The 25,645-nt window shown below is 50.2% G+C and overlaps 1 protein-coding gene across 1 annotated transcript; it reads right to left on the reverse strand.

Moving 5' to 3' along the window:
• Positions 1 to 1,002: 1,002 nt before the first annotated feature.
• LOC106047519 (endothelin receptor type B-like) lies at positions 1,003 to 11,385 on the reverse strand. Its single transcript, XM_013199059.3, has 8 exons — positions 11,227 to 11,385; positions 7,754 to 8,276; positions 5,755 to 5,867; positions 5,045 to 5,252; positions 4,202 to 4,351; positions 3,397 to 3,530; positions 2,693 to 2,801; positions 1,003 to 1,933 (listed from the first exon to the last, which is right to left on the reverse strand). Exons 2-8 carry the CDS (start codon positions 8,249 to 8,251, stop codon positions 1,784 to 1,786), a joined length of 1,362 nt encoding a protein of 453 aa, XP_013054513.2. The 5' UTR covers positions 8,252 to 8,276; positions 11,227 to 11,385; the 3' UTR covers positions 1,003 to 1,783.
• Positions 11,386 to 25,645: the final 14,260 nt, after the last annotated feature.

The raw sequence follows: 25,645 nt of genomic DNA on the forward strand, positions 1-25,645 counted from the left end.
ACCACTGAGAAGCTGGGCTGGCCAGAGCTGAATTCGCCACAATTTAGGGTAGAGCAGAATTGGAATGAGGCATTGCATTAGGCTTGATGTGCTGCTGGCTTACCCATTGCTACATCCTTGGAGTGGTGTGAGGTGCTCTTTTGAGGCCACAGAATCCCTTTGCCTGTAAATGTGGACAAATACAGAAACGTGCAGAATTTAGGTATTTTTTTAATAAGCACAGTCATTTAAAAAATCCTTCTGCTATGATACCTGTGTTAAAACATTTCAGTCTAAACAATTTCTGCACTGACTTCCATTTGTCCAGCTCTGGCACAAAGCACAGCAGCAGTGCTGTGAAATGGATACAGACCAATCTACTCTAGTGGGTAGGTAAGATTATGGAAAACATGCTGGTCTAGATAACCCTCAGTTTTGGGTTCCGTTGAAACCCCTTCATCTTTCAAAAATATTTGTTTGTAAAAATTTGCATTTCAGTGTAAGCAAAGCTAAAAAAAACAAAAAACACAAAAACCAAGCACCATCACCTCGAAAATGTTCTGCTTTATCTGCAGGTCTTTTCTCTTTTCCCTTTTTCCTTTCTCCCTTTTTTCGATGAAAAGGTGAAAAGGGAAAAGAGGAAAGGAGAAAGAGGTAAAAGAATCAAAAAACAACAGGAAAATCATCAAAAACTTAGCAACTAAAGCTTCCTCATGTAGGTTTTTTTGAAGTTTTGGCAAGAGGTACAAGCATGACTTTTAGGAAGTCATGCTGGAAAAAGCACCCGGGGATTAATCATTTTAAGCAGTAAATTTGTGAGGCTCTTTGCCGTATTTCGGTTGGCTCCAGCAGCTCTTTCAGCTGAGATTGCCCCTTCCCCACTGCCTTTTCCACCTTAGCTTTGCCCTGAGGGTGAGGATCTGAGCTGTGGTGTCACGGTGCTGTGGCCAGGACATGGTGGGGTCGAGGAACTGGGGAGGGGGAAGCTGGGGCAGATGGTTTGGTTTGGCTGGATGCTGCTGCTGGTTTCTGCCTAGGACACCTGCCCTCCTAAGCCGTGCTGTCGCGTGCATGCGGTCACCTCCTTGTGCCGTACGCAGGCGGGGGGAATGCTATCCCTGGGTGGAGAGCCCGGAGCAGATTTCCCAGGAAAAGGGAAAGAGGAGGGGTCCTTTAGGGCTCCCCGGGTCAGGTTGGTCACATCACAAAGCTGGGTTGCTGCCCATCCCTCCGTGCCACGGCTGCAGGCGGGGAGATTTCAGGCCACTGATGGTCTACAAAACCTACATGTGCCTGGGTCTTATCCTGGCTCTCTGCCTTGGGACAAACTGTTCCAGCAGCAGGGGGAGATCATAAAGGATGTCTTTTTGGCTTTTTCAGCTGGAGATCTGTCACTCAGGTGCCTTGCCTTCTCCTCCCCATCCCACATCCATCTCAGGGTGACAACATCTCAACTTTCCTTCCCTTTTCACACCCATCTCCCCACCCCATGTTGCTACCCAAGACGAATGGCTGTAAGTCACTTGGCTGTTCTGCAGGGAACTGAAAAATCCTACAAGGAGTTGGATCCCATTCTTCCTCCTCCTGCAGAGGCGACTTGGATGGGAGGAAGGACAAGCAGAGCTCAGAGGCAGTGTTCAGAGCTAGTCCCAGGGGTCAGTGAAATGCTGCAGCTCCTGCCAGGTGGGTTACGATGCGGAGGCAAAAACAATTCAAGCCCAGCCAGGAAATGGCCGTGCAAAAGAAACGGAGGTGTCCTGCTGTCTTTTCACAGTGCCTTCTCCGCTCTGCCCCGCGGGGGGCTTTAGGAAGAGCTGTACTTGTTGCTCAAGCGGGAGCTGCTCCGGTCCAACCCAAGCTCCTGCCCGTTGGCTTTCCACTTGCCCACAGAGCCCTTCTCGTCTGTCGGCGTGATGCTCAGAGCCGGTCTCTGGCACCAGCAGCACAGGCAGGACTGCGGGGAGACAAGCAGGGGGGTGGGTTATGGGATAAAAGAGGAGGAAATGTGGGAAAGTTCCCAGTGATGTTGGTGGGTCAACCCACACAGTGCCGGGCTGGGAGTCACAGGCACGGTGAGCGCGGCTCTCCTGCAGGTCAGGTGTGTCGAGATAGGGCTGGTGCGGATTGGAAATGGAGATAGCAAAACGCTGGACACCTTTTGTAGCTGTGCTTTCTCATCAGCAAATAGGGCTGATGCTTGCCTGGGCTCAGCCCCTTGCCACAGCCACTGGGAGGTGATTCCCATCCCATCCGCTTCCTTTCTCCAGCCTCCCCTCCTCCTGAGATTTTTCTCCGAGCAATTTGGGCTCAAAGTTTATAGCAGCCCCAGTCCTGGTTTAAAGGTATGTGGGGATGCTTCTGATCCAGAATAGCAGGGACTTCTCTGGTCTTGCACTGGCAAAAGCCCCACCAGAGCAGGGCAGGAAGCTCTAGTGTGCTTGGAGCTGGGAAGAGAGGCACCCAGCAGGGTGAAAATTTGGGAGGAAAAATACAATGAGGACATAAGGGAATCCTGTGAGCTGCTGGCAGCCCCAGCATGTGCCTGGTGTCTGCCTTTCCCCTCATCTAGGACGCCCAGAAGCCCACGGTGATGGGAGTGCCTGGTCTGTGGGAGCTGGTGGCCTTGGGACCGGTGTCTGGGCACGCACCGTGCGTGAAACTGCAGCCGAAATGGGCAGTCAGCACAGCCAGGGGCTCCAGGAGCCAGCCCTACCTGGAAGCAGTTCTTGAATTTCCTGCTGACGAAGTAGAGGGCCACAGGGTTGATGCAGGAGTTGAGGGAGGCCATGTTGATCCCAAAGTAATCCATCACGAGGAGGAAACTGAGACAAGAGGGGAGAGAAGGGGCTGGGAGCTCGCTGAGGGGACCCCTGAAGGAGGGTTTCCAAGCTGCCTGGCCTGGGAACCTGCTTCCATGGGGGACCAGTGACAGACACCAGGCAGAAGAGCACAAAACAGCTCCTCCTGGGGTTCGGCAGTGGCACAACACTTTTTCCTGCGAGAAGCATTTCCTGAGGAACCTAAGAGCAGGAGATCTGATTTCCCGTGGTGGCCTTGACGCTCTCACATTCAAACACAGCAGCAGTGTCTGGCCTGAGCTGGATTCAGGGGTGATGGGTAGGGAGGAGAGGGGAAGATGGGCATCTACCACCTAGCGGAAAGTGTGCACTGCCCTCATGTGTGCTACAGTCCTTTTGGCCCTGCAGAGAATGTTTCTCTGCCTGGGAGACCTCTTTAACCCATAAGCTTTACAGAGATATTTCAAAATTGAATTTCCTCTTTTCTAAAGGTCCCCCACCTCCTTTCTCTGTTCCTTTCTGGAGAGCAGTGCCATCTAGAAAAGCAGCCTGAAAGTTTTTGGAAGGCAGCTCCACCAGCCTGCAACGAGCCCAGCGGAACATTGGCTGGGGCCCCTACCTGAGCAGTTCACATCTGTTGGGGTCCGTCTGGTCGTAGATGGTCTTCTTGAGGATGCGGCTGAGGTGGAGCGGCAGCCAGCAGAGCGCGAAGATCACCACGAGGCAGAACACGGTCTTGGCCACCTCCCGGCGCTGCGAGGAGAAGGTGGGCAGGGGAGAAGGGATGCTCTGGCTGAGCACTGGAGAGAGCGGCCGGGGCAAAGCGCCATCTCCCTGTGCTGAGCAAAGGCCCCTCGAGTTACTTCTACAACCTGAGCAGGGCTGGGCACCGCTTTGAGTCCAAAGCACACTCCCAGCTCCTACTTCAGGAGGACGACTCATGAGATCCAGGCTGCAGAAAGCAGCAAGGTACCAGTAGCACGAGATAGATCAGGATAGGGTCTCCTTCACCCCATCCTACCATCTTTCCTGGTCACTTTGCTAATCCCTGGAACATGGACCCTCATCCGTCCACTCTTCACGCTAGGTTATTGTGACAACCAGCTCATCAGCAAAGCGTGGGAGGGAATGGGAAACTACAGCAAGGCCAGAAATAAATGGCCATAGAAATTGAAAAGCAAGCTGGTCCATGGCCACAATGCTGGTGGCTTGTGTTGACACTGAGGTGGGGGACTGGAGCTGAGGGCCCCTCTCCCTGGTTGAATCCATGCATCTGCATCGATGGGTCAAGAAGTCATTGACCACTGTGAGGCTACGTTAGCTCATACGTGTCCTCTACAGGAAGCTGGGTTTGTTCTCCCCTTCTACAGCACTACCTCTCGTTTTGGGAAATACTGGGGTTTCTGCCCTCCTGGCTTTCTTACCCGTTTCATGTGGTCATTCAGAGCGATTCTCATGCCATTTCTCTTGCTCAACATTTCGCACGACATGAGGGTGTAGAAGATGCCAGTGCATACCAAGGGCAGGCAGAAATAGAAGCCAAAAAGCCACCAGTCCTTCACGTCACGATAGAACTGCATGCAAAGCAGAGAGGAACAAAAACTGGGAGAAGGGGATAATGGGGCATCGGTACCTGACACTGATGCTGCCCCCCTTCAGACCACTCCGACACGTCAGATGTGTGAAACTTTAACTGCCCCGGGCTAAGTATACGTGGGGTAATCTTGCCCTGAGGCTGGTGCATGTTTAACCCAAAGAAGTGAAGGCTGTTTTACATCTGGCTGCTGGTCTAGTGCTTTTGTACAAGAACCAGTTGCAAGGAGCACATTTTGGCAGGTATAGGGTTGGGAGGGTAAGTTCTGATGAATTGTAAGTGTCTTCATCCCCTCGCTCACCCTTAGCTGGCCCTGTGCTAATGGCTACTTGTACAGCCTGGTTGTTTAGATGCTCCTTGGCCTGTTGTGACAGCCTAGCATCTTGCTGAAGTTTCCTGAGATGGGTCATGACCTTCTGATGTGGGCAATGAGGACACAGCACAGCTTAAGGACCTTCTGCCTTTTTTCTGGCCCCACGTTCAAAGCAACTCTACCCCTTCAGTACTTGCTGAGTCTTCTGTGCTTTGTCTAACGCTGCTCTCCCCAGATTCACCCCGACAACTGGAAGCCCTCTGCAGAAGCATCTAACCTCTCATCGAGGAGGGAGGGTGCCCCGGTTGCCTGTGCCTCCCTCTCCCTCGCGCTGCAGCTGGGATGGGTCAGCGTACGTACCATCATGAAGCTCGATTTCTGTTCGGAGGCGAGCATGCACACCCACAGGTCTCGGTCCCAGTAGTTGAGCTCTACCATGTCAAAGGCTATGGCTTCGGGGACTGCCAGCACAATGGCCACTGCCCAGATCAGCGTCACCTCCACTGCCTTCCACATGGGGATTCCTATCCCCTGGATCCGACTCCAGGAGGCCACTGCTCGGTACCTGCTCAACGTGTGGGAACACAACAGGAGCAGAGAGGAGTGAGAAGAGCCACCAACAGGAAGGGGTCTGGAAGGTGTGTGTTAGAGTTGTCCCCTTTCCCTTGCCCCTTCCTCCACCACCCCTGAGCTTTCTCCTTCCGTGGAATGGGGAGGATCAGAAATGGGCTCAAGTGTGATAGCAGCTCTCCTTGGCCAATATATGGCCACCTCCTGGTGGGAGGGGTGCCACCCTTCCCCAGCACCCTGGCAGCTATTCCCACATGATGTGCTACTCCTCTCAAGCTTTTCCAGCAGGATTTACACTTCATCCCCACAGAGAAGAGTCAGTTCCTGATGGATTTCAGCCCCATGTCACAACACCCTATTCCCTTCTCTGAATTTGGTCCGGAACCAAGCCACCCTGCAGTCTTCCGATCGGTGACAACAGGGGGGCTATGCTGTGGTTAAATATGGGCCAGGATGGGCAACACATCCGTAGAAGTTGTTTCTCACCTGTCGATGAGAGCTCACCTGTGCTGAGAGCACAAAGGCTGAGCACCGTGATGCCCACCGAAGCCTTCTGGATGAAGGGGACCAGCTTGCACACCTGCACGCCGAAGGGCCAGTCCTTGGCCAGGAGCTGGAGAAGAACCACAGGGTTAACAGGGAAAGCATGTCCGGCTTCCCGTAATGGCAGGTGGTTACCCACAGGGTGCAAGAAGCCCACAAGGAGCAGCTGAAAGCACTCTGAGGTTACCTCCGCTGGGGCTGCGCGGTGTGCGCTCCCGGTGCTTTGCGTTGTGCTGGGAACCACTCGTTTCCCCAGGGGCTTGTGGTTGACACCTACGTGGAGGGATGGTCCAGGCAACAGGTCCTGAACCCACACCCTGGGTGTTTCTGGGTGGACTGGAATCCTAAAAGCCACAATGGGCTTTGCGTTGCTTTTGGAGGGTGTCATGCTCCGAGCAGCCGAAGTCCAGCAAGGACAGCTTCTTTCAGAGCCATGTAGGCTCACGTCCTCACCATACTGTGCCCTTCTGCCACACCTTTGTGCAAACCCTCCTCCAAACTTTCGTGCAGCATTATTTGAAACAAATGATGTTTGATTGCTCGAGACCAAAGAAAAGCAACGATTGATTTAATCAAGCAGTTGGGCATCCCCTGTATGTCAGAACACCCTGAACAAATCCAGGCAAGGCAAGAAGCAATGTTTGCTTACACATGAATATGAAGAGGGTTCCTTCCCTCACCTGAACCCCGACCTACCACCAATGCCAACAGCCTTCTTTACTCCAGCTCCCAGCTTTTCTCACCTCTGGCAGTTGATTTGATCTGGTTTTCCCTTTGAAGCTACTACCTACTCGTGGCCTGAAACCCAGCTGGGGCAAGCAGAGGGCATCACTGGGGACAATATGCATCGGAGACAGGAGAATGGGAGCTCCAAGAGATGGCTAGCTGTGTCTCCAAGCCAAGAGCTCGCGTTAACATGAGCTGTCCCATAGATGAGGCCTTTGGTATAAGCCATGAGCACAAAGAACCATGCCCACCAGTTCTTGCCTGAATTGGATGCAGGGCTGGGTATTCAGCCTGTGACACTTTCCTCAGGGGGGGTCATTCTTGCAGCCTCCATCTGGCCCCACACCTTTTTATGAAGTATAGGACCTTCCTACAGCACAGACTTAAGAAATATGGCAAACAGATCCCAGACAGGAGGGCTGCCAGACTCCTGTCCTGCCAGTCATGTTGAATAAATCAGCTATATAACAGCTCTATATCCAACATATCTGTTCTATAAAGCTGGTTGTATAAATCAAGCTGAGCTCCAAGTCCTTCACCCCATGGCATCCCTTCAAGACCCAGCCCACCAAAACCCATCTCTCGTGGTGGGCAAGGAGGAGCCGCACAAGCCCCAGCACGTCTCACAGCACACAACTTCTGCTCCTAGCCAGGTTCCGAGCCCTGCAACCCGCCTCTGCCCACCCCTCTCTGCCCCACTGCAGCGGGCAGAGCTCGGGTTCCTCCACTTCTTCGTCACATCTCTTCCCTCTAGTGTGGGGAGCAATGTCTGAAAGAAGCCCCCTGTTTTGTAAGACAGCCCTGTTCCTTGTTCCTGGATGAGTCTTTCTGTTTAGCTGGAATAAAGCAGATGTTTGCCTGAGGCTGATTTGTGAACTGTGCTGGGAGTGGTGTGCCTAGTGCATGAGAACAGTGGGTTTTGCTCGGCTGAAATAAACTTTGGGTTGTAATGTCAGGAGACTGCAAGTGGTTCTTTTCTTGCCATTTTAAATGAGATTTAAAAGATCTGGATGGGTGTGTGTGTGGAAAACACAGCAGTAGGTGGGAACACCTCTGCTTTCCCAGGAACATACTGTGTCAGCTCATGTTTTCCTTTTCCTTTGGAGAGCAGGATCTCCCTCCCCCTTTCCTGCCCAAACTGGAGCCTGAAATAAAGAGCGGAAGATAACATATTCCCCAGGGCACCGAGGCAGGTGGGAGCAGATGCCGTTCCTGCTGCACGAAGCCTACCTTGTACACATTGATGGGCAGAGCAATGAGGATGTAGAGGAGGTCTCCGAGCGCCAGGCTAGCGATGAGGACGTTCGGCCCATTCCTCATGCACTTGTTCTTGTAAATGATCCTGAGGAGCGTGGAGTTGCCGATGATGCCCACTATGAAGATGGTGCAGGACACGATGGTGTTGATGTACTTGAAGATGTGCCTGATATCCGCGGGCTTCACGCACACGGGCAGCAGGGGCGGCTCGGAGCCGCTGCTCCTGGGGAGGCTCTCGGAGCGGTTCGGCAGCTTGGCGTCCTGCAGCAGGCTTGGCTGGAGCAGGCTGTACGCCTGCTCCTGGCTGAGCACCTCGAAGGGGACCGTGCTCTCCTGGAAAGCCCCCGGGGTCTGGCCACGTGCCCCGGAGAAGAGGCAGGTCAGGAGAATGGCGAGAGTGGTGGGAGGTGGGATGCTCACCATGGAGGACTGAGCGGCAAAGCCGACCGTGGGAGCCCTTGGGATGCTCATGGGGTGTCTTTGCTTGGGTCTGGATCTGTGGGTGGAGGAAGAGACAAGGGGAGAAATGGGTTAGAGGAGAAGGGGGCCTGGTAGTGCTCGAGAAGGTGCTGGAGAGGGTTTCTTCTGGCTACAAGCAGGCAGTGGTGGCCTATGCGCTGGTCACCTGCAGTCAGTGGAGCACAAGGAGTAGTTTTGGGGCACCTGCCCCACCAACACATCGGGGTAATTCTGCAAACCCCATCTCTGGGTCCACAGAACCAGGGGAGCTGTTCTTCCAGTTCGTGCCATGGGAAAACCGGAGCAGCGCTAACGCCAGCAGAGCCCATGTGGCATTGTTCAGTGCAAAGAGACAACCCTCAGCGCGGTCTTGCTGGGAAACGTGCTGGGAAAATGCCACGAGGGTTTTTCCAGAAATGCTGTATTGATACCTGACATCTTATTCAGATTTATGTGCTAGTAGAGTGGCCCCTCCTTCCCCATCCTTATCGCTGTTAATTGAACTGCTTCCTTTCCAAATCCACCATGCTGTTCAGCTCCATACCGGAGGATATAAATCTCTCTGTGTTGTTTGCGGCATTGGCAGCTGAGCACAGTAAAAGGTCTCTCAAGCTGACCAAGGCTGGAGCACTGCTAATAAATATCACCCGAGCAGGCTCTGCTTTGCAAATCTCAGACAATGCTCTCAGGCAGGACTGGCCCAGCGGCAGCTCTGTGGCCACAAGTGGCTGATGAGACAGCTGAGGATGCTGTAGTACTGTCCTGGCACGACGTGGACTTGGGAAGGGGCTTTGGGATGATCCAGATATGGCCACTGGTGGGAAATGAGCCCAGAGAGGGAGGGGAAGATGCCAGCACCCTGCCAGGCTGTGCCACCTGGGCAGATCTTGGCTCTGCCGGTAGGAGTGCGTGAAGAACACGTTGCTCAAGCTACAAAACTCTGCGGCTTCGAAGGGAGGAAAAATTGCTATGCCTGGATTGAAAATGGGAACCTTGTAGGGCTTCCCCCCAGCCCCAGGGGAGCCACTCAGGCAGGGGTCAGAGTGCCCCCATGGGATTAGAGACGGGACTGAAGTCTCAGCCCGGCTCCACCAGGCTCTGTAGGTACACGTGCGCCTTTCTGCTTGTTTGGAAGTCTCCAAGCATGATCAATGTGAAATTGGCCTCTTTCCCAAGGAACCAGCCTAACCTGACCTACCCTTGTCTCGGTTTCACCCCACTGCTCCTGCCAGAAAATCTAAATCAGGCTCAGTTCTCTCTGACCCTCTTACGTCCTTCGGCCAGGTCCTTAGTGTGTGACACTGTAAACAGGCAGTGTTAGGAGGAAACTTGCAATTTATTCTCAGTTACACGTCAAATGTAGGCAATAAAATAGCCAAATCCCTTCAGTCACAATTCAAACCTCACGAACTAGATAGTTTAGCTTCCAGTTCTGTTAAAGCAACCACATTTTAAAGATGTTTTCTTTCTAGTTTGAACCCCTGTGTTGTGATGGCACCTCAGATACGATTTCACCACAGGAAAGTTAAAGATCCCATCACTTTTCTTTTCAGCTCACCATCAGCATGCTTCCCTGTGCTAAAATACTCATGCCTGATGCGTAGCAATCTTGTGTGTTCACCGTACCTTTTATCTCTGCAGGCTAAAGCAGCTTTGCAAACTTATCTGGCAGATAAGCCACATTGGTGAGAGCCAGAACAGCCTCTACAAAGTTATCTGCCTGCCTCTGGCTGAGGAAAAGCAGTTTTCAATGCCTTCAAGACCATTTAGAAAAGTGTCTCCATGTGACGGTTGGGAATATCTTACAGGACCCCTACCTGTCCTGTAAGCGCCCAGTTTATGTGGGTGTCCCAACCCCAAGGGATGCCTGCAGGTGTGTCCTGCTGCTCCTAAGCACAAAATAATCCAAAAGCTGGGGAACCCTCAGCCCCTCCTGCCATCCTGCATGGGCAGAGCTGCTGTCCTGAGGAAGGGACGTTGGGGTGCCAGCTTATCACTCAGGCTGACCGCTGTAAAATGCTGTGGGGAGAACCTCGGTCCGTGGTGGTGGCTAGGAAGGTCCCAGTACCTCTGCTGGTCTCAGCACATCCATTAAGTCCCAAATGCCCAGTCTGGGACCTTGTGGCTGGAGAAGCTTCTCCGGCACCACCTTCCTGATATTTACCTAAGCACCTGCGTAGGTACCAGAGCATCCTTGGAAAGCTCTGGTGTCCTGTGCCCTCTGCAGCAGCAGGCTGCACCTCTCTGCTCCCCCGGTGAAGGACCGCAGAGCCTGGTGCTGTTCAGCCCCCGGGTGTTTGGCAGGAGAGCTCATGTGAGTAAGCATCACAGGACACGGCTCGCTGGATCCTGCCCATCCCTTCCACAGTGCCAAAAAAAAAGGGCTTCTCCACCTTCTTGCCTTAATATCCAACAATTTAGTAAAAGGGGAGCATTGTTTTCTCCTGCTCAACAGCCCACAGACTTCTTGTCTTCTGTGTAGCCTCTCCCCTCCCTCATCTCAGAGTGCTTGCAGGCACAACACTTTCTCATTTGTGGGGGAAACTGAGGCACAGACAAGAGACTTGTTGGGTGCCCAGCAGATGTGAAACCAAAGTCAGCATCACTTGACCCCAAATCCTCACGTTTCTGATCCTCCAGGGGGGTGACTCTGTGCCCAACATCCCCATCCCACCTGCCCAGCTGAGGCTCTTCTTTTCTGCAAATAAACATCTCTTGCAGCAAAAATGCAAAGGGTGGGAAGAGAAGCAGATATAAGCACTGCATCCCCAGCTGCTTCCCTGACCTGAACCCACCCTGGTCCCTAAACTGGCCGATTTTCCCCCAGAGGTGTGCCGGCTGGATGTCTTCTCCAGCCCGTGCACCACCTGTTAGACCTTGCTCGGGTCCCACTAAGAAACGTGTGAAAACTCACCCAGATGTGGGAAATCGTTTTGTTTGCAAATCAGTGCACGGAACAGCAAAGCTTTTCATCAGCGTTAGGTTACCTTCCTCGAGGCCACGAACTTTGGGTGCTCTCAGGATCAGTTTCTCTCCCTCTCACGGCCCCTTGCCATGTCCTGCAGGTCCCAGGAGGACGGCAGCGCTGTAGATCCTGCAGTTTGCTTTTGCGTTGTGGGCTGGTGCTCGGGGGGAAGTTTCTTCCCTCTCGTGACTTGCTGAGATCTCTCCAAACGGAGCACTTGGTTATATAGAAAATTGCAGGGCTCCCCCCGAACACGGCCGCTGCGACCAATAAGTGAAGAGCAGGACAGGAATGGAGGAGGAGAGTGAAGCGGGAGAAACACGGGCAGCCCTGCGGAGGGATGAAAATAACAAACAAACAGAGCTGGAAGTGGAGGGAGGGAGATGGGGGATGGCTGCTGACCGTGGGGCAGCGTGCCTGCATGGCACGGTGCTGTGACAGCTCCGAGGGGCTGCGCCTTGGCAGAGGGACCTGCGGCCCTGAACACCTCTGGGGAAAGGATTTGGGGGAGGCATCGAAGCCTTTTCTGCCCGGGGTGTATAAAGCCAGCTGCTCCGCATGGAGCTTCTGAAGGGGCTTTCAGGAGCACGAGCAGCACTGCGAGCACGGCGGAGGGGATGTGATGTTTCCCTGCTGGCTGAGCAGACGGGGTACAAGAAGTCCCCAGTGAGGAGCTGGAGATGGGCAGACCCCACTTCTCCCTCCCTGAGCCTTGGTCTGGGTGAAGCAGGCTGAGAACAGGTTTCAGACCACAGTGCCATCTGTTAGGAGGTGCTTTTTCACATGCCGGCTCTTTTGATTTTTGCTGTTTCTGAGCATCCTGAGCTGCCTGAAGAGCCTCGTCCAGTTGCTCGAGATGCAGGGCAGAGCTCTTCATGGCCAACACGTCAGTGCTGCCTTGGGGTCCCACCAGCCTCCCCCACAAGCCATGTGTCCGGTCCAGTCTCTGGACACGGTCCTGGATCAAAGACTTCCCTCTGATTTCCACCTGCCTGTGAACAGATCACATGCAGCTCTTCCGTGGGACTCCTTCTGTCTTCCTCCAACCCCTGTGAGCCTGCAGACAACCTGTGCTGTTGCACAGCCTGTGGACAAAGCCTTTCCCGACCTCCTTGGCTCAGCTGCTTGGGGAAGAAAGTTTCTTTCCTCACCATGCTCTGAAGCTGGCTGTGCTCAGGAACCAGGGGGTTGTTTGGTATGTGGCAGGTTGTTTTATTAAAAAATAATAATACAAAAAGACAGATCACCTCGTTCAAGTGTCCTCGATGGCGCAGGAAGGTGTGTTGGCAAAATCAAAGCAACTTCACTTTGGTGTAGGAATCCCTTTGCCCTTTTAGTCCCCAAAACAAGGACAGAAAGAATGGGTTTGGGCTCCTTCCCAGGCTGAATGCCTCTCAAGTAGAAGGAGATGATGGCTGTGGTACACCAGAGGGCCATGCTGCCATCCAGAGGGACAGCAGCAGGCTGGGGAAGGGCAAGCAGGAACCTCTGACAGTTCGGGAGAGGGAAGCTCCAAGTCCTGCCCCTGGGGAGGAACAACCTAGCTCTCTCCTAGGAAGCCATCCCTCAGCCTTGCTCGTCCTTGTTGCCCATCTCTGAACATTGTCCAGTTGCATCACGTTGTTTGTATATTGTTTTATCTTCAAGCTATGATCTTTTCTAATCTCTTTTCTTGCTATGTTTTCCATTACCAGTCTTCAAAATGCAATAGCCAGCTAAGTGTGCTTGGCATTGAAAATATCAAATAAAATGTTAATTCCCTTCTACTCTTTGCTTCTCTTTTCATACCCCTTTATTGAAAGTATTAAACTTAGGAACCTATCTAGTATGTTATTAATAAAATTTATTTATTTATTTATTTATTTAATCTTTTAAAATGTATTTTTTTTAACTATTAAGTTCAAAACCCAACAAACTCATGCAAAAGTCTTCCTGTGTCCTTGATTACCCTGTAGAAGGATGGTGCCTGCAAATCTGCTGTGATCCACTTCTGGAAACTGACTGATTGCAGTGTAAGTCAGGAGTGGGCCATTTTGGCTTTCAGACCCCCTTGTAGCCCTGGTAAATTTTTTGCCTTCTGGAAAATCATACGGCTTCTGAGTTTATATCCCAATGTGTTCTTCTCATACCCTCGTAACTTCTGAGTCTGAGCAGGTTCCTGCACAATACTCTCCTGGGTCCTACCTGCTGGTTTGGAGCAAATTGTTGCTTGCTATTGGAAGTGGTTGGACTCCAGCTGTTTTCAGCCCCACTAGTTGTTGTTGGTCTTCAGTTGTTGCATCTTAAAACACGTTTTCATACATCTTTAACCATTAGTACTCTGAGGACACAGAATAGTTGAAGGTCCTTCTGTGGATTTTGCAAGAAACCGTGAGACTACTCTTTTCTTGCAGTAACACAATCAATGGTCAGATTAACACACGGGGTTAAAACATCTGGATGCTTTTCTCCTGCCAGTTTTCCTCTGTTCTAGAGACCTCTTTTTCTGTCTCTCATGGCTATAAATTTCTCTCTCAGTTGCTCTCTCAGCTAAAAAGAGCCCAACTGTTCTGAAGGCATGCCTTCTTCCCCCAATGCTGCCCAAACTTCATTTGTCCAAGGGGTGTTCGTGACTTCCTAAGACCCTGGAGTAGCATTTAGTTTCCTAGAACTACATCTGGCATAAGTACACACTTTCAAACCTTGTCCATTCCCACACTACAAGTGACCAGATTGAGGTTATGATGATTATTTCTGGTCTGGTTTCTTTTCTTTTCTTCTTCTTCTTCTTTTTTTTTTTTTTAAAAAAAAATTTTATTCTTTCCATTTTATTTTTATTTTATTTTTAATAAAGATATTTACATGATTTATTTGGTCTTGGCATGAATCATAGACTTTAAATTAGATTAAGTGAGATTGTTCAAGTCTCCTTCAGGAACTGAGAAAGTAAGAAAATAACTTAGTGCTGAAGGAGAACCAAATCGATGAGGGACAAATTCCTAAAGTCTGGGTGGGCCTGGGCCAACCTGATCTAATGTGTGGCACCGCTGCCTATTGAAGGGGGTTGCAGTTAGATGATCTTTAAGGTCCCTTCCAACCCGAGTCATTCTGTGATTCTAAAGGACCTGTAATCTCAAGAGGAAAAGACAATGACAACTTGGACAACTCTCAGCAGAGAAAACTTTCTGGCATTACTGTTGGCATTTGCCAAGCAATATGATGGAAGATGCTACATTTGCCTTGGCTTCTAAGTGACTCCAATAGCATTCAAATTTGTGGCTATCCCTTTTCATGGGTATCATGACTGAATTTGTGCAGGAGCTCTGCTACTTATGGGAGAGACACAGAAGTTCACAATAAAATATTTTTGCATGTATGTGCTGTTACAGTCTTTTTCTGAGTGGATCCAGGCACAGGAATGGATTGGACTTGGAAAGAAACTCCCTTTCATCTTGAGATTTGGCCAAAGAAGCCAACGAGAATTTGACCAGCCTAGCTTTTCTCAGTGGTCAAGATTTGTAAATAGGGTGTAGATAATCTACACTGGTTGTTTGGGAACTTTCTTCTTGGTGTGGAAGCAAATTATCTGTGTTTCTCCACTTAATTGTTTCCACGATTCCTTGCAGCTTTGATGAATCAGAGCTGTGGATAATCTATAGAAAAGTTAATGTCTTTATTTAGTGCTAACCCTTGTTTATTAGAGATGACTCCTGCTCAGAAGAGAGGAGAACAAAACCTCCATTTAGACTCTCCTCTCTTCCTCCTATGAAGCATCCCAAATTGGAGGGCCTGTCACCCTACTGTCACTCTGTGTTTTCTCATGCCTTGGCACATGCCTGCTCTGCAGATGGAGATGACACGTCCCCACCACTACTTTGCTCAGGTACAAGAAGCAAGAGAGGTGATGCACAGGTGTCGAGGGATCTGTTTTTGCTTGCTTACCCTTTGTTTTTAAGTTAAATGCTTTATTTAAAACCACTTTATGCTCTTGTACAGGGTAGAGACTGCTTCTGGAGCCTGCCTGAGGATCCTGCTTCTCACTCTCTGTGTTGACATTGCCTTGTAGTGACTGGACTGCATCATTTTGCTTTCTTTTCTCCTGCTTCATTGCCTATCTCAGCTTAGCTTATTTTTCCCCGCAGTGTTCCTTCTCCCAGGTAACCCCCGTATACCTCTGGGGGTGGAAGTGTAGGTAAAAGGCAGCTAGTGGTCTGTGCTGGATGGGTACAGCCCGGCTCTCAGAGGCACTCATCTGGTACCTCTTGCTTTGGTCAGCAATGCTCACAGATGTCTCCATCTTGCCCAACTCTGGACCTCAGTGAAGTCTTTCTACACCCTGTTGGATGTCCCTGACACAGACAGGCCTGGGTTGGGGTGTCTTTGAGGTGACCTCGCCCCAATCCCCAAGAGAATCTCTCCCCCTGCACACTTGCGCTCCCCAGACATCTCCAACAGCTCATCTCAGCCTAGGGCAGAAGTCACCGTGCATCGGTCACCCCCTCCTGCAAACTTCTGGCCTGTTTGGAGGGCTGCAGCCCTTCCTTGGCTCTCTTCTCAGCACACACGAGTCTGCACAGCACCTCTCCTCTTGACCCCATGGGGAGGCATCCTGCAGCCCTATTCTGGGATGGTCATGTTTTGGCATGTGACAGGGAGATGAATGGGACTTTCTGTTCTGCTGGAAACAAAGGGCAGCTCCAGCCCCCTTTGGAGACCCCCAGGAAAACAGCAATCTTCTTGTACAGTCAACTGCTGTCCCTGAAACATAATTCAGGTTAAGGGTCACTTGAACGATCAGAAGGAAGAAACTACTTCTGAACCATTCAGCATCAGGCAGGCAAACAACAGCTTCATGTCTGGCACAAACTGCCCTTCCATTTTAAAGACGACTTATCAAGTATAATGAATTTGACTTTCTGCTGCTATTGTCCTTAACTTGTTCCTGTGCATTCAGCACCGAAGGTGGCTTGGCAAGGCTGGCTAGTCCCATGCATGGCAAGCTCAGGGGAACCATGGCTCAGAAATACACCGAGTCCTCGCTGACATGTTAGAAGGGATGAAGAGAGATACTTTATCTTCACTCTGCCTTTAAGCCTGGATGATTGATGTGCAGCCTGGAGCTAAGGTTTCATTTGGAAATCAGATGCACTGTCAAGTCCTTGAGAGAGCATCTGGATGAGACCATGCTGAAGACCATCACCTGCCCATCAGTGTCTCCTGCTGATGCTTCAATCATCGTCGTTGAGAAGAAAGATGGGTCTGCGGTGAAATGAAATACCACGGCTTAATCACACCACAAGAAAGAACATGTAGCTTTTGCTTTTAACTTAGTGAGTTGCTGGAAGGATGCACTGTAAAAATGGATTTCTGCAACTAAACTTCCATGGTTTCTCCAGTTTTTTTTTTATGCGAGAAGCTACAGTGTGGAAAAAACACATTTTTACCCTGAACATAGCTTTCTCGAGCACCTGATTCATCCCTTTGATTTGTCCAGTGCTCATCCTCTTGCATTCCTTGGTTTCTTTTAACATAGGCTTTGGATCAGCTGATGGCCATCTACCTTGACAGCCTTTGCTCTTTCCTATAACCTGATCTACTTCTGTCCTTGTGGTGCTCGAATATCACATTTGACATTCACAATAGGTAGGGCTAATAGGTAAAACCTAAGAAGCGTGAATTTCTTACGTCATAGCAAAGGTCTTGTGAATAAGCATAACTAAAAGTGTCCTATTGTGATATAAGAGGTCAATCCAAGATTAAATGAATGGCAATCCAGACATCTGTTGGGTCTTGGAGAACAGGAGAGGTGCCTGAAGACTGGGGGATAGACAATGTCACCCCGGTCTCCAAAAAGGGCAAGAAGGAGGATCCAGGAAACTACAGGCCAGTCAGTCTCACCTCTGTCCCTGGAAAGGTGATGGAACAGCTTGTTCTGGAGGCCATCTCCAAGCAATTGGAAGAGAAGAAGGTTATGAGGAGCAGTCAGCATGGATTCCCCAAGGGAAAATCGTGCTTGACCAACCTCGTTGCCTTCTATGATGGCATCACCAGCTGGGTAGGTGGGGGGAGAGCAGAGGATGTCATCTACCTTGACTTCAGCAATCAAGTTTCAGGCTGCCTGTGCCCTCTGGGACCATCTCTGACCAGTAACTTGAGGTCCAGCATTCGCAGTTTGAGATACTCACGGGAAGCAGTTCTCCAGAGCTGTGAGCCCAGCTGGAGTTTGCTGCCAGCCTTTGGCCTGAAGCCTCCTGCTTGTCTTGGAGCAAGGCCTCCCAGTGCACAGCTTCACCTAGTAGCTAACTTTGAACGTTTTAAAGCTGCAAAACCAAAGTAAAGCCCAGTCCCACTGTGCTGTGTCACAGCAAGAAATCACCTTACTTGTGTGATCAGCATTCCTCTGTTGTCTAGAGAAAGGCACAGGTTAGGATGTCTCTCCTTCCTTAGCTTTAGAAATGTAGAAACATGTTGATGACTTTCTAGTCAAAGCCACTGGAACTGCAGTCCTTAAGGTGCTGGTAAATAAAAATAATCACTTCCACTGTGAGCTGGAATCACTGGATTTAACCTGCAGGTAATTAAGTTTGGAACTGTCCCCCGAAGAGTCAATTGTGCTCTCTTTTTTTTTTTTTTCTTAGTGCTTGTGTGTGTTTGTGCGATCATATGTCACACAGATCATTTGGATGTGGTCACAGAGCTGAGGAATATCTGGAAGAACCATCAGAGGTTCAACTTACAGCCTCTGACATATGGACACACAGACACCCATGTGCCTCCTGCTAAGCAAAAGCAGCTCTGTACCCTGAGGTGCTTTCAGGCCTGGGCTGGAGGTGATTGAGGGCACTAATTGTCCTTAATGGCCCTGAGCAGCCTCACCTGAGACCTCCACCCCCAGCCATGGCCCAGAAGCCCTATTTCAGCCCAGCTACAGGAGGGATGCTCTCTGCTGCAGTCCTAGTCAGGGGCTCTGTTGGTTGCCCCTGACCTGTGGGCTGATTTGACCTCAGGACCTCCTTGTCACCATGAGCTTACCTGATGATTTGGGCTTTTGGTTGGAGCTGGCTGCTAGCTCCTGCTTAACAAGCAACAGCTGGTGATGCTTTGCCATGGGGTATCCCCTCAGCTCTACGTTTCTAGGGAGCTGCTGGCCCCTGTGGTGCCCTGTGGTGCCCTGTGGTTTGCTTGCAGGAACAGGGACGGGAACGTGGACACTGTATAGGAAAAACCTCTCTCAATGGGGAGAAACTGCATCAAAGTTGGTTCTCCTCGATCTCTCCTCAAGGAAGCAAGGGGAATCTACCCCAGTGGCCATCTTGTCATCTGCTCCTTCATTTTGTCTCTTGTCTTCCCCTTCCTTATCCTCCCTGCCCTGTCACAGTGCCGTGGCTGTCTCCTCATCCACTCCCACAGATCTTCCCCTTCCACTCCTCTTTGTCCTGTCCTCATCTTCCCCTATGCTCTGCTCCAAAACAAATATGATGAAGAGTTATCTTGCCACTAGGAAGCAATATAATTCCGTCAACATCATTTTAAGACTGACTGCAATTAGTCAGTGTAATTAGCTGCGGGGGGGGGGCTATCTGCTTTTTCCCTTGTCCGAGTTGGTATCTCTTGGAGTGTGAGTCTGCATTATCCCAAATGCCAGCACTGTGCTGTAGGAAGCAATGTGCAGTAGTTCTAGGAGGACAGAGCACACCTGCAGGTGTCAGTGCACGGGATCTCCTCAGGGACTTGCACAGCAAAGCTCAGAGACACGCAGGAATTCAAAGAGGTGAAATGTTAAGGAGAGGAGCCGTCTGGGGACCTGCATGAACAAATCCTTTAGGGGTATGCTTCCCTAGGGATGTGAGAGGCAAATCTTCCTGCCTTTGTGGGCTCTGTTCTCATTTAATTTACAAGTTTGGTGTGTTTTTGTTCAGTGATGCTCCAGGAAGGTTTGGGTTCAGTTCTGGAGCACTAGGAATGCTGATGTCAACAGCTCAGAAACATGTTATCAAACCAATGTTTCCACTAGAGGAAGAACAATGTGCCTTCGTTTCTAGTTCTCTCTAGATTTTGCCGCCAGCTTTCACTTTTACTCTTTTACTTTTGCCTGGGAGCTCTGGAGTCCTGAGCACAGCTCTGGCATCTTTCCAGGGGTGCTTTTCTGCTGCAAACATTTTCATTTTTGTTGGGCACTCTGGTGCTGCTGCTCTCTGATGTTTGTCATATTCTTTACCCTCTCCAGGTTGATGTGCTCCAGCTTTAACCCCTGGTGCAATTGCTGTAATGATGGACAGTAAAGAGCAAATGATGGTGATAAGACCTATCTTACCCTCTGCTCTCTTCCTTTCTTCTGGAGAGTCCAAAGAGATGTCCCATTGGCTTGGGAAAGTTTTGAAGCAGTGGGATGGAAAGCCCCAGCTCCCCAGACCTTAGTCAGTGGTCCCCACCGCTGGCCTGCACCAGCTCAAGAACCGCAGGTAGCCTTGTGTGGTCCCCACAAAACACAACCACCAGCAGCACCATGGCTGGACCCCACCAAATGTTTTCAGTGTGTTCTCTTGTAAAGGGCTGGAAAACAGTAATTTTCTGAGTGTTCCTGCAGCCACATCCCTTTCCACCAGTCAGGATGGGTGTGAGGCGGAATGGGCTTGCTTAAAGCACATGGGGTGCTCCTCCTCTTCCTTCCTGTTGGAGGAGGGGATGTATCAAAAAGCATCTCCGTGCCACAAAGCCAGATCTCCGCTGTTCCCACGAGCCTGCGCTGACCCTGCACTTGATGTTTTTTTATGCTTGCAATGCTCTTATCAGCTGGGGCCAACTGAAGTCAAGCTGGCTGCGGATGACAGAGGGTTTGCAGCTCTGACTTCTGAGCCTCAGGGAGTTTCATGACAGTAGCCACAAGTAGGAAGGGATGCTTGCCAGCTTCTTCTCTTTGAAGGTTGTCCATCAGGTCCTAGCCTCAAGGCTGAGGGAGTACGTCTGTGACTTCCTGCTTGACACTGGATAAATTAGGACTTGCAGTGTGGACAAGCTTCTTGTCTCCTTCAGATGCCTTAAAGCAAGGCACTGATTAGAAGCTGTCAGGGTTCAGGATAACTCTGTATTCCTCATGGGTGGAGGGAACATTTAAGGAAGTCATAGAAACTGTGGCCATCTCCATACTCCTCAGACAGTGCTGAAACCAGCGTGATGGGAGAAAGCTGATCTCAACCTGGGTGGAGAGGGGACCTGCTTCTCCAGGCACTCCATAAATTCTAAGGATACTGCAGAGACAGGAAACATCTGCCAGGTGTTAGGCTGGTGTTCCAGCCACCTCTGCACTGCCAGTGAGATGTAAAGGGCTAAGAAGCATGTTGACCTTCAGCTCCATAGGGAGGGAGATGCTAAAGCTCCAACTGTTTTCAGGGAACTGGGAACAGTATCCTCTGTGTTGCATCTAGTAGGGATTTTCTGTTAGAGCCTTTTCAAGTTTTGGGTTAATTTGGATATTCACTCATCTTGAAACCTGGGTCAGGAGTTTGGGGTTGCATTTCCTGTAGTGAGCCTGGCTCTATGCTTACTTCTGTATTGATTTTCTCTAGAAAAAGAAGAAAAAAAACAAACAATAACAACAACAAAAAAACATACTGGCAAGTGAGTTAGGCCTACTTGAAACAGCCTGGTGTTTCAAGAATCTCTTCTCTAAACCATCTCTGGCTGATGTTAGGATTGGATGGATAACAGATGGTAACCAACCAGACAAAACAAACAAACAAAAAAACAACTGATAGTGACTTCATATCAACACAAGTAAATAAGTGCTCATTTTGGATCTGATAGGCGTAACGAATGTTTTTAAATACTGAAACAGTCCTTTTATGTGTTCAGAAAGCAGCCCATAGCATCCTCTTCTCTGGGTCTCCCCAAAGCTTTGTTCCTCCACTGGGTTTGACTTTGGGGTGAGTAGAGCTGAGGAAACTGAAATGCTCTCCAGGAGACTATGTAGCACGTTTTGGCAATGTTGGGGGGGAGAAAGTGGTTGTATATGGATGGAGAGGAGCATTTAAGGTTCTTGTAGTGAAACAGTTCAAATGAGCGAGTGCAGATCCCTTTAGGATCTGAGGGGTGGACTGCTGCTGCCAAACTGCAAGATGACAATAGTCCCCCCCAAGTGCTGTTGCTGCCCTGTCTGAGGAACATTCCTCTTCACAGAGCTCCCAGATGAAAGATCCTCCCTGTCCTGGGTAAATGTGGAACTGCCCCCGTAGTGGTTCATAGCTGATCTGTAACTGATCTGAGAGTTTGGAAATGAGGTGACATGGGTACCACTTGAGCTTCAGCTTCTGAGCTCTTCCAGGCTAGCCAGGTGTGCTGCTGGGACAGGTGCAATGCATGTGGAAACATTATTTTTGTTTATTTTTCATTCAGATTTTAAATGTCATGAGGTTTATTTTTTCTGAGCTCTTTTGGGAAGGTCTCAATGAACCTGCATTGGAAGCAGCCAACAACCATGATAAAAGGTAGGCTACTGCATTGGCAGGGCTGCACTGTAAATGCTTTATTCATGCATTTTTATCAGTTCATTGGCTGAATTCTTAATATTCAATTTAAAATTAACCATATCATAGAGCTGAGCAAATTCTCCTGCTTTGTTTAATTTCTCATCACTGAATGGGCGGGGTTGGAAGGGACCTCTGAAGATCATCTGGTCTGACACCCCCCCCCCCCCCAGAGCAGGATCACCTAGAGCACCTTGCGCAGGATGGCATCCAGGCGGGTTATGAATATGTCCGGAGAAGGAGACTGCACATCCCCTCTGGGCAACCTGTTGTGGTGCTCTGTCACCCTCCCGGTAAAGACGTGCCCCCTCATATTGAGCCGGAACCTCCTGTGCTTCAGTTTGTGCCTGTTGCCTCTCGTCCTGTCACTGGGCACAACTGAAAAGAGACCGGCTCCATCCTCTCGACACCCTCCCCTCAGGTGTATATACATATACATTAATGAGATCTCCCCTCGGTCTCCTCTTCTCCAGGCTAAACAGGCTCAGTTCTCTCAGCCTGTCCTTGTGCAACAGGCGCTCCAGTCCTCTCATCATCTTAGGAGCCCTCCTCTGAACTCGCTCCGGTACTTCTGTGTCCCTCTGGTACTGGGGAGCCCAGAACTGGGCACAATGCTCCACGTGTGGCCTCAGCACAGCCGAGCAGCTGGGGAGCATCACCTCCCTTGAGCTGCTGGCAACGCTCTTCCGAATGCAGCCCAGCATCCCCTCGGCCTTCATGGCCACAAGGGGCACGTTGCTGCCTCCCTCCTGGTCAGCCTGCTGTCCACCAGGCCTGCCAGGTCCCTCTTCACAGAGCTGCTCTCCAGCAGGCCAGCCCCCAACCTGTACTGGTGCTTGGGGTTATTCCTCCCTAGGTGCAGGGCCCTGCACTTGCCCACGTTGAACTTCATGAGGTTCCTCTCGGCCCAACCCTCCAGCCTGCCCCTCTGAATGGCAGCACAGCCCTCTGGGGTATCAGCCACTCCTCCCAGCTTTGTGCCCTCAGAAAACCTACTGAGGGTGCACTCCATTTCATTGTCCAGGGCGTTGATGAATAAGCTGAACAACAATGGACCCAGTGCGGACCCCTGGGGGACACCACTAGCTACAGGCCTCCAACTAGACACTGCACCACCAAGCACAACTCTCTGAGCTCTGCCAGCCAATTGCCAATCCACCTCACTGTCCACTCATCTAGGCCACGCTTCCTGAGATTGTCTATGAGGATGTTAGGGGAGACAGTGTGAAAAGCCTTGCTGAAGTCAAGGTAGACCACATCTACCGCTCTCCCCTCATCTACCCAACTAGTCATCTCATCATAGAAGGATATCAGATTGGTTAAACATGATTTCCCCTAGGTGAATCCATGCTGACTATTCCTGATCACCTTCTTATCCTCCACATGCTTGAAGATGACCTCCAGGATGAGCTGCTCCATCACCTTTCCAGGGATGGAGGTGAGGCTGACTGGCCTGTAGTTGTCTGGGTCCTCCTTCTTTTAAAGACTTGTGTGACATAGGCTTTCTTCCAGTCCTCAGGCACCTCTCCCATTCTCCACAACCTTTCAAAGATAGCGGAAAGTGGCCTAGCAATAACATCGGCCAGCTCCCTCAGCACCCATGGGTGCAGTCCACCAGGGCCCATGGATTTGTGGATGTCAAGTTTGCTTAGATGATCTCTGACCTGATCCTCTTTGACCAAGGGAAAGTTCTCCTTTCTCCAGGCTTCCTCTCTTGTCTGTGTAGTCTGTAAATAACTTGTTTCTTTATGTGGTACTTCTATTAATAGAAGTATTAATTCTTCTATTAATTTGATATAAAATGAAAGTGGATTTGAATTTCTTTGCTTTAATGCTGCTGTTGTCATATTTTTGGAAATCTGATGCTGGAGTGCTGGAAACCCGTGCAGGATGTGACTATTTTGACTTCTGGAACAGTTTTCATAGAGTATGAAAAGTCAATTAAAGTAAATCCTAGTACTGTCAGTACAGATGCTAGATAGATCCAGACATTTTGTGTAAAGCCCTCAAAGGGATCACCAGATCCAGCTGATTACCTGGTGCACATCCCTGATGACTTGGCAGGACAGTGCCAGCAGAAGAGCAATGGCAGCTGCAGCACACAGAAACTCAGTAGTAACCTTTTGGATTAGTTCCCAGTATCTTACCTTCCTTCCCCTAACATTGCTTAACAAGCTTCTGAGAAAAGTTTGGAGAAATGGGTTATTGCCCCTGAAATAACTGCAGTTAATTATACGAAGATTAATGACCTGTTCTCCAAGAGCCATCAGCACAGCCTTCATCTTCCTTGAGTGCTGATGACCTTTCCAGGAACTGGGAATGAGGAAATGCAGTGGGAGATGCTTGGGTAAACAATACGTAATTTAGACTCGTTTAATTTGGGGGGAGGACAAGACTGATGCGACTCCCTGCATTCAGCCCATACCACGCGCCTCGCTGCAGCTTGCAGACAAACAGCATCTGTTGGCTGCTTACCAGTGATAAAGCTGGAAAGGATAAAGTGCAAAAAGCCTTGTAGCCAGCGGGAAAATATATTGGGACTAGCAGAAGGCAGAGGAAAACAAGTTTGTGTCACCTCCCCTTAATATCTAATGGAGGTTGTTTTCTTCCTATAGCCAGAGCTTTGGCTATCACTGGCAAAAGCAAATTGGAAACTGAAGATGTTGCAAGGACCTTGAGGCCTTCTTTACTTTTGGGCTTTGCCCCCAAAAGATTGATTGTAACCAGCTCCGTCATGCAATGAATCTTGCACCCAGCAGCAACATGCTCTTGAGTGAGCTGAAATAGCTGCCAACCATACCCCTGATAACAACCCACCCAACAGACCCCGCGCAGCCAGCTGGATGCTTACACAGGAGGTAAGAGGGTTTGTTGGTTCATATGTTCCAAGCAGGGTGTACCCAAGGCAGTACTGTGTTTCACAGGTGCTTATCCCTTGTCTGAAGACAAGGGTTGACTGATAACTGCTAACAAGTTGGTGACAAGATCAGGGATGAAACTTGAATAACCAGATTAGGGTAGATGGTGTCTGATGTGGAACTGGCCCATTCCAGAGCGCGCTGGCTTTGCACTTGCCCTTTGAAACCAAAGTTGGAAGGAAACCAAGCTCATCAATGCCATCAAAGATGACTGAGTGTTCCCTGCCCCACTGTCAGAAGAGGACACGACCCTTTTATTGAGGTGTCTTCAGCATGCGGTAGATCTGGCAGGGATGTGAGGGAGGCTGTCTGATACTGCCTGAGTTTATTGCTCTGCTGCTGGTAGAGCTGTCCCAGAGTGCCAGGTGGATCAGGGATGGAAAAGGCACTTAGGAGCCTTGTGAGGGAATTGTGCTATTGGTAATTCTCTAGCTGCCTGTGGGAGCCTTGCAAGTAGGCAGCCCCACACCATGGTGTGTGATGGTTGTCTTTGGGCCAGGCACGGGGTGCCTGAATTCGGTGTCCCCAGACTGACTGAGAAAGCAGAGCTGGCACAAACCCTCTTGCCCCTGTAAGTAATGGCTTGCTGCTACAAGGTCTTCCTGAAAGAGGTGGAAAAAGCATTTAGAAGACATGTGCAAAGCTGGCTTTATAAATTGACTGTCAGTTAAAAATCCATTTCTCCATTAAAGCAAAGATCCCATTTAAATGCTTTGTAACAGCCCCAAGGTCCTCTTCAGGCTGATGGCAGACTCCAGGTCTTTAGTTCTGTTCCTGAACTTCATGTCAGTTGCCTCCAGGTCCTGTTGGTAGCCTGACAGCTACCTGAAATGTCTCGCATAGATTTATAGCTGATGTGAAGGTGTCCCGTGCAGGAGGGGGTGTGCTGAGAGAGGCAACGTGAAATTTGCCCCCAGCCTCAAGGGTGAGTCAAGTGACACGGGCGTATGAAGGAGCTCACAGAGGGTTTTCATCCTGCTGGAACAGAGCGGGAAAAGTGTTAATGGGAAGGGGAAAAAAC

Source organism: Anser cygnoides, chromosome 13 (assembly GCF_040182565.1).
Source record: "Anser cygnoides isolate HZ-2024a breed goose chromosome 13, Taihu_goose_T2T_genome, whole genome shotgun sequence".
Taxonomy (NCBI): Eukaryota; Metazoa; Chordata; class Aves; order Anseriformes; family Anatidae; genus Anser; species Anser cygnoides.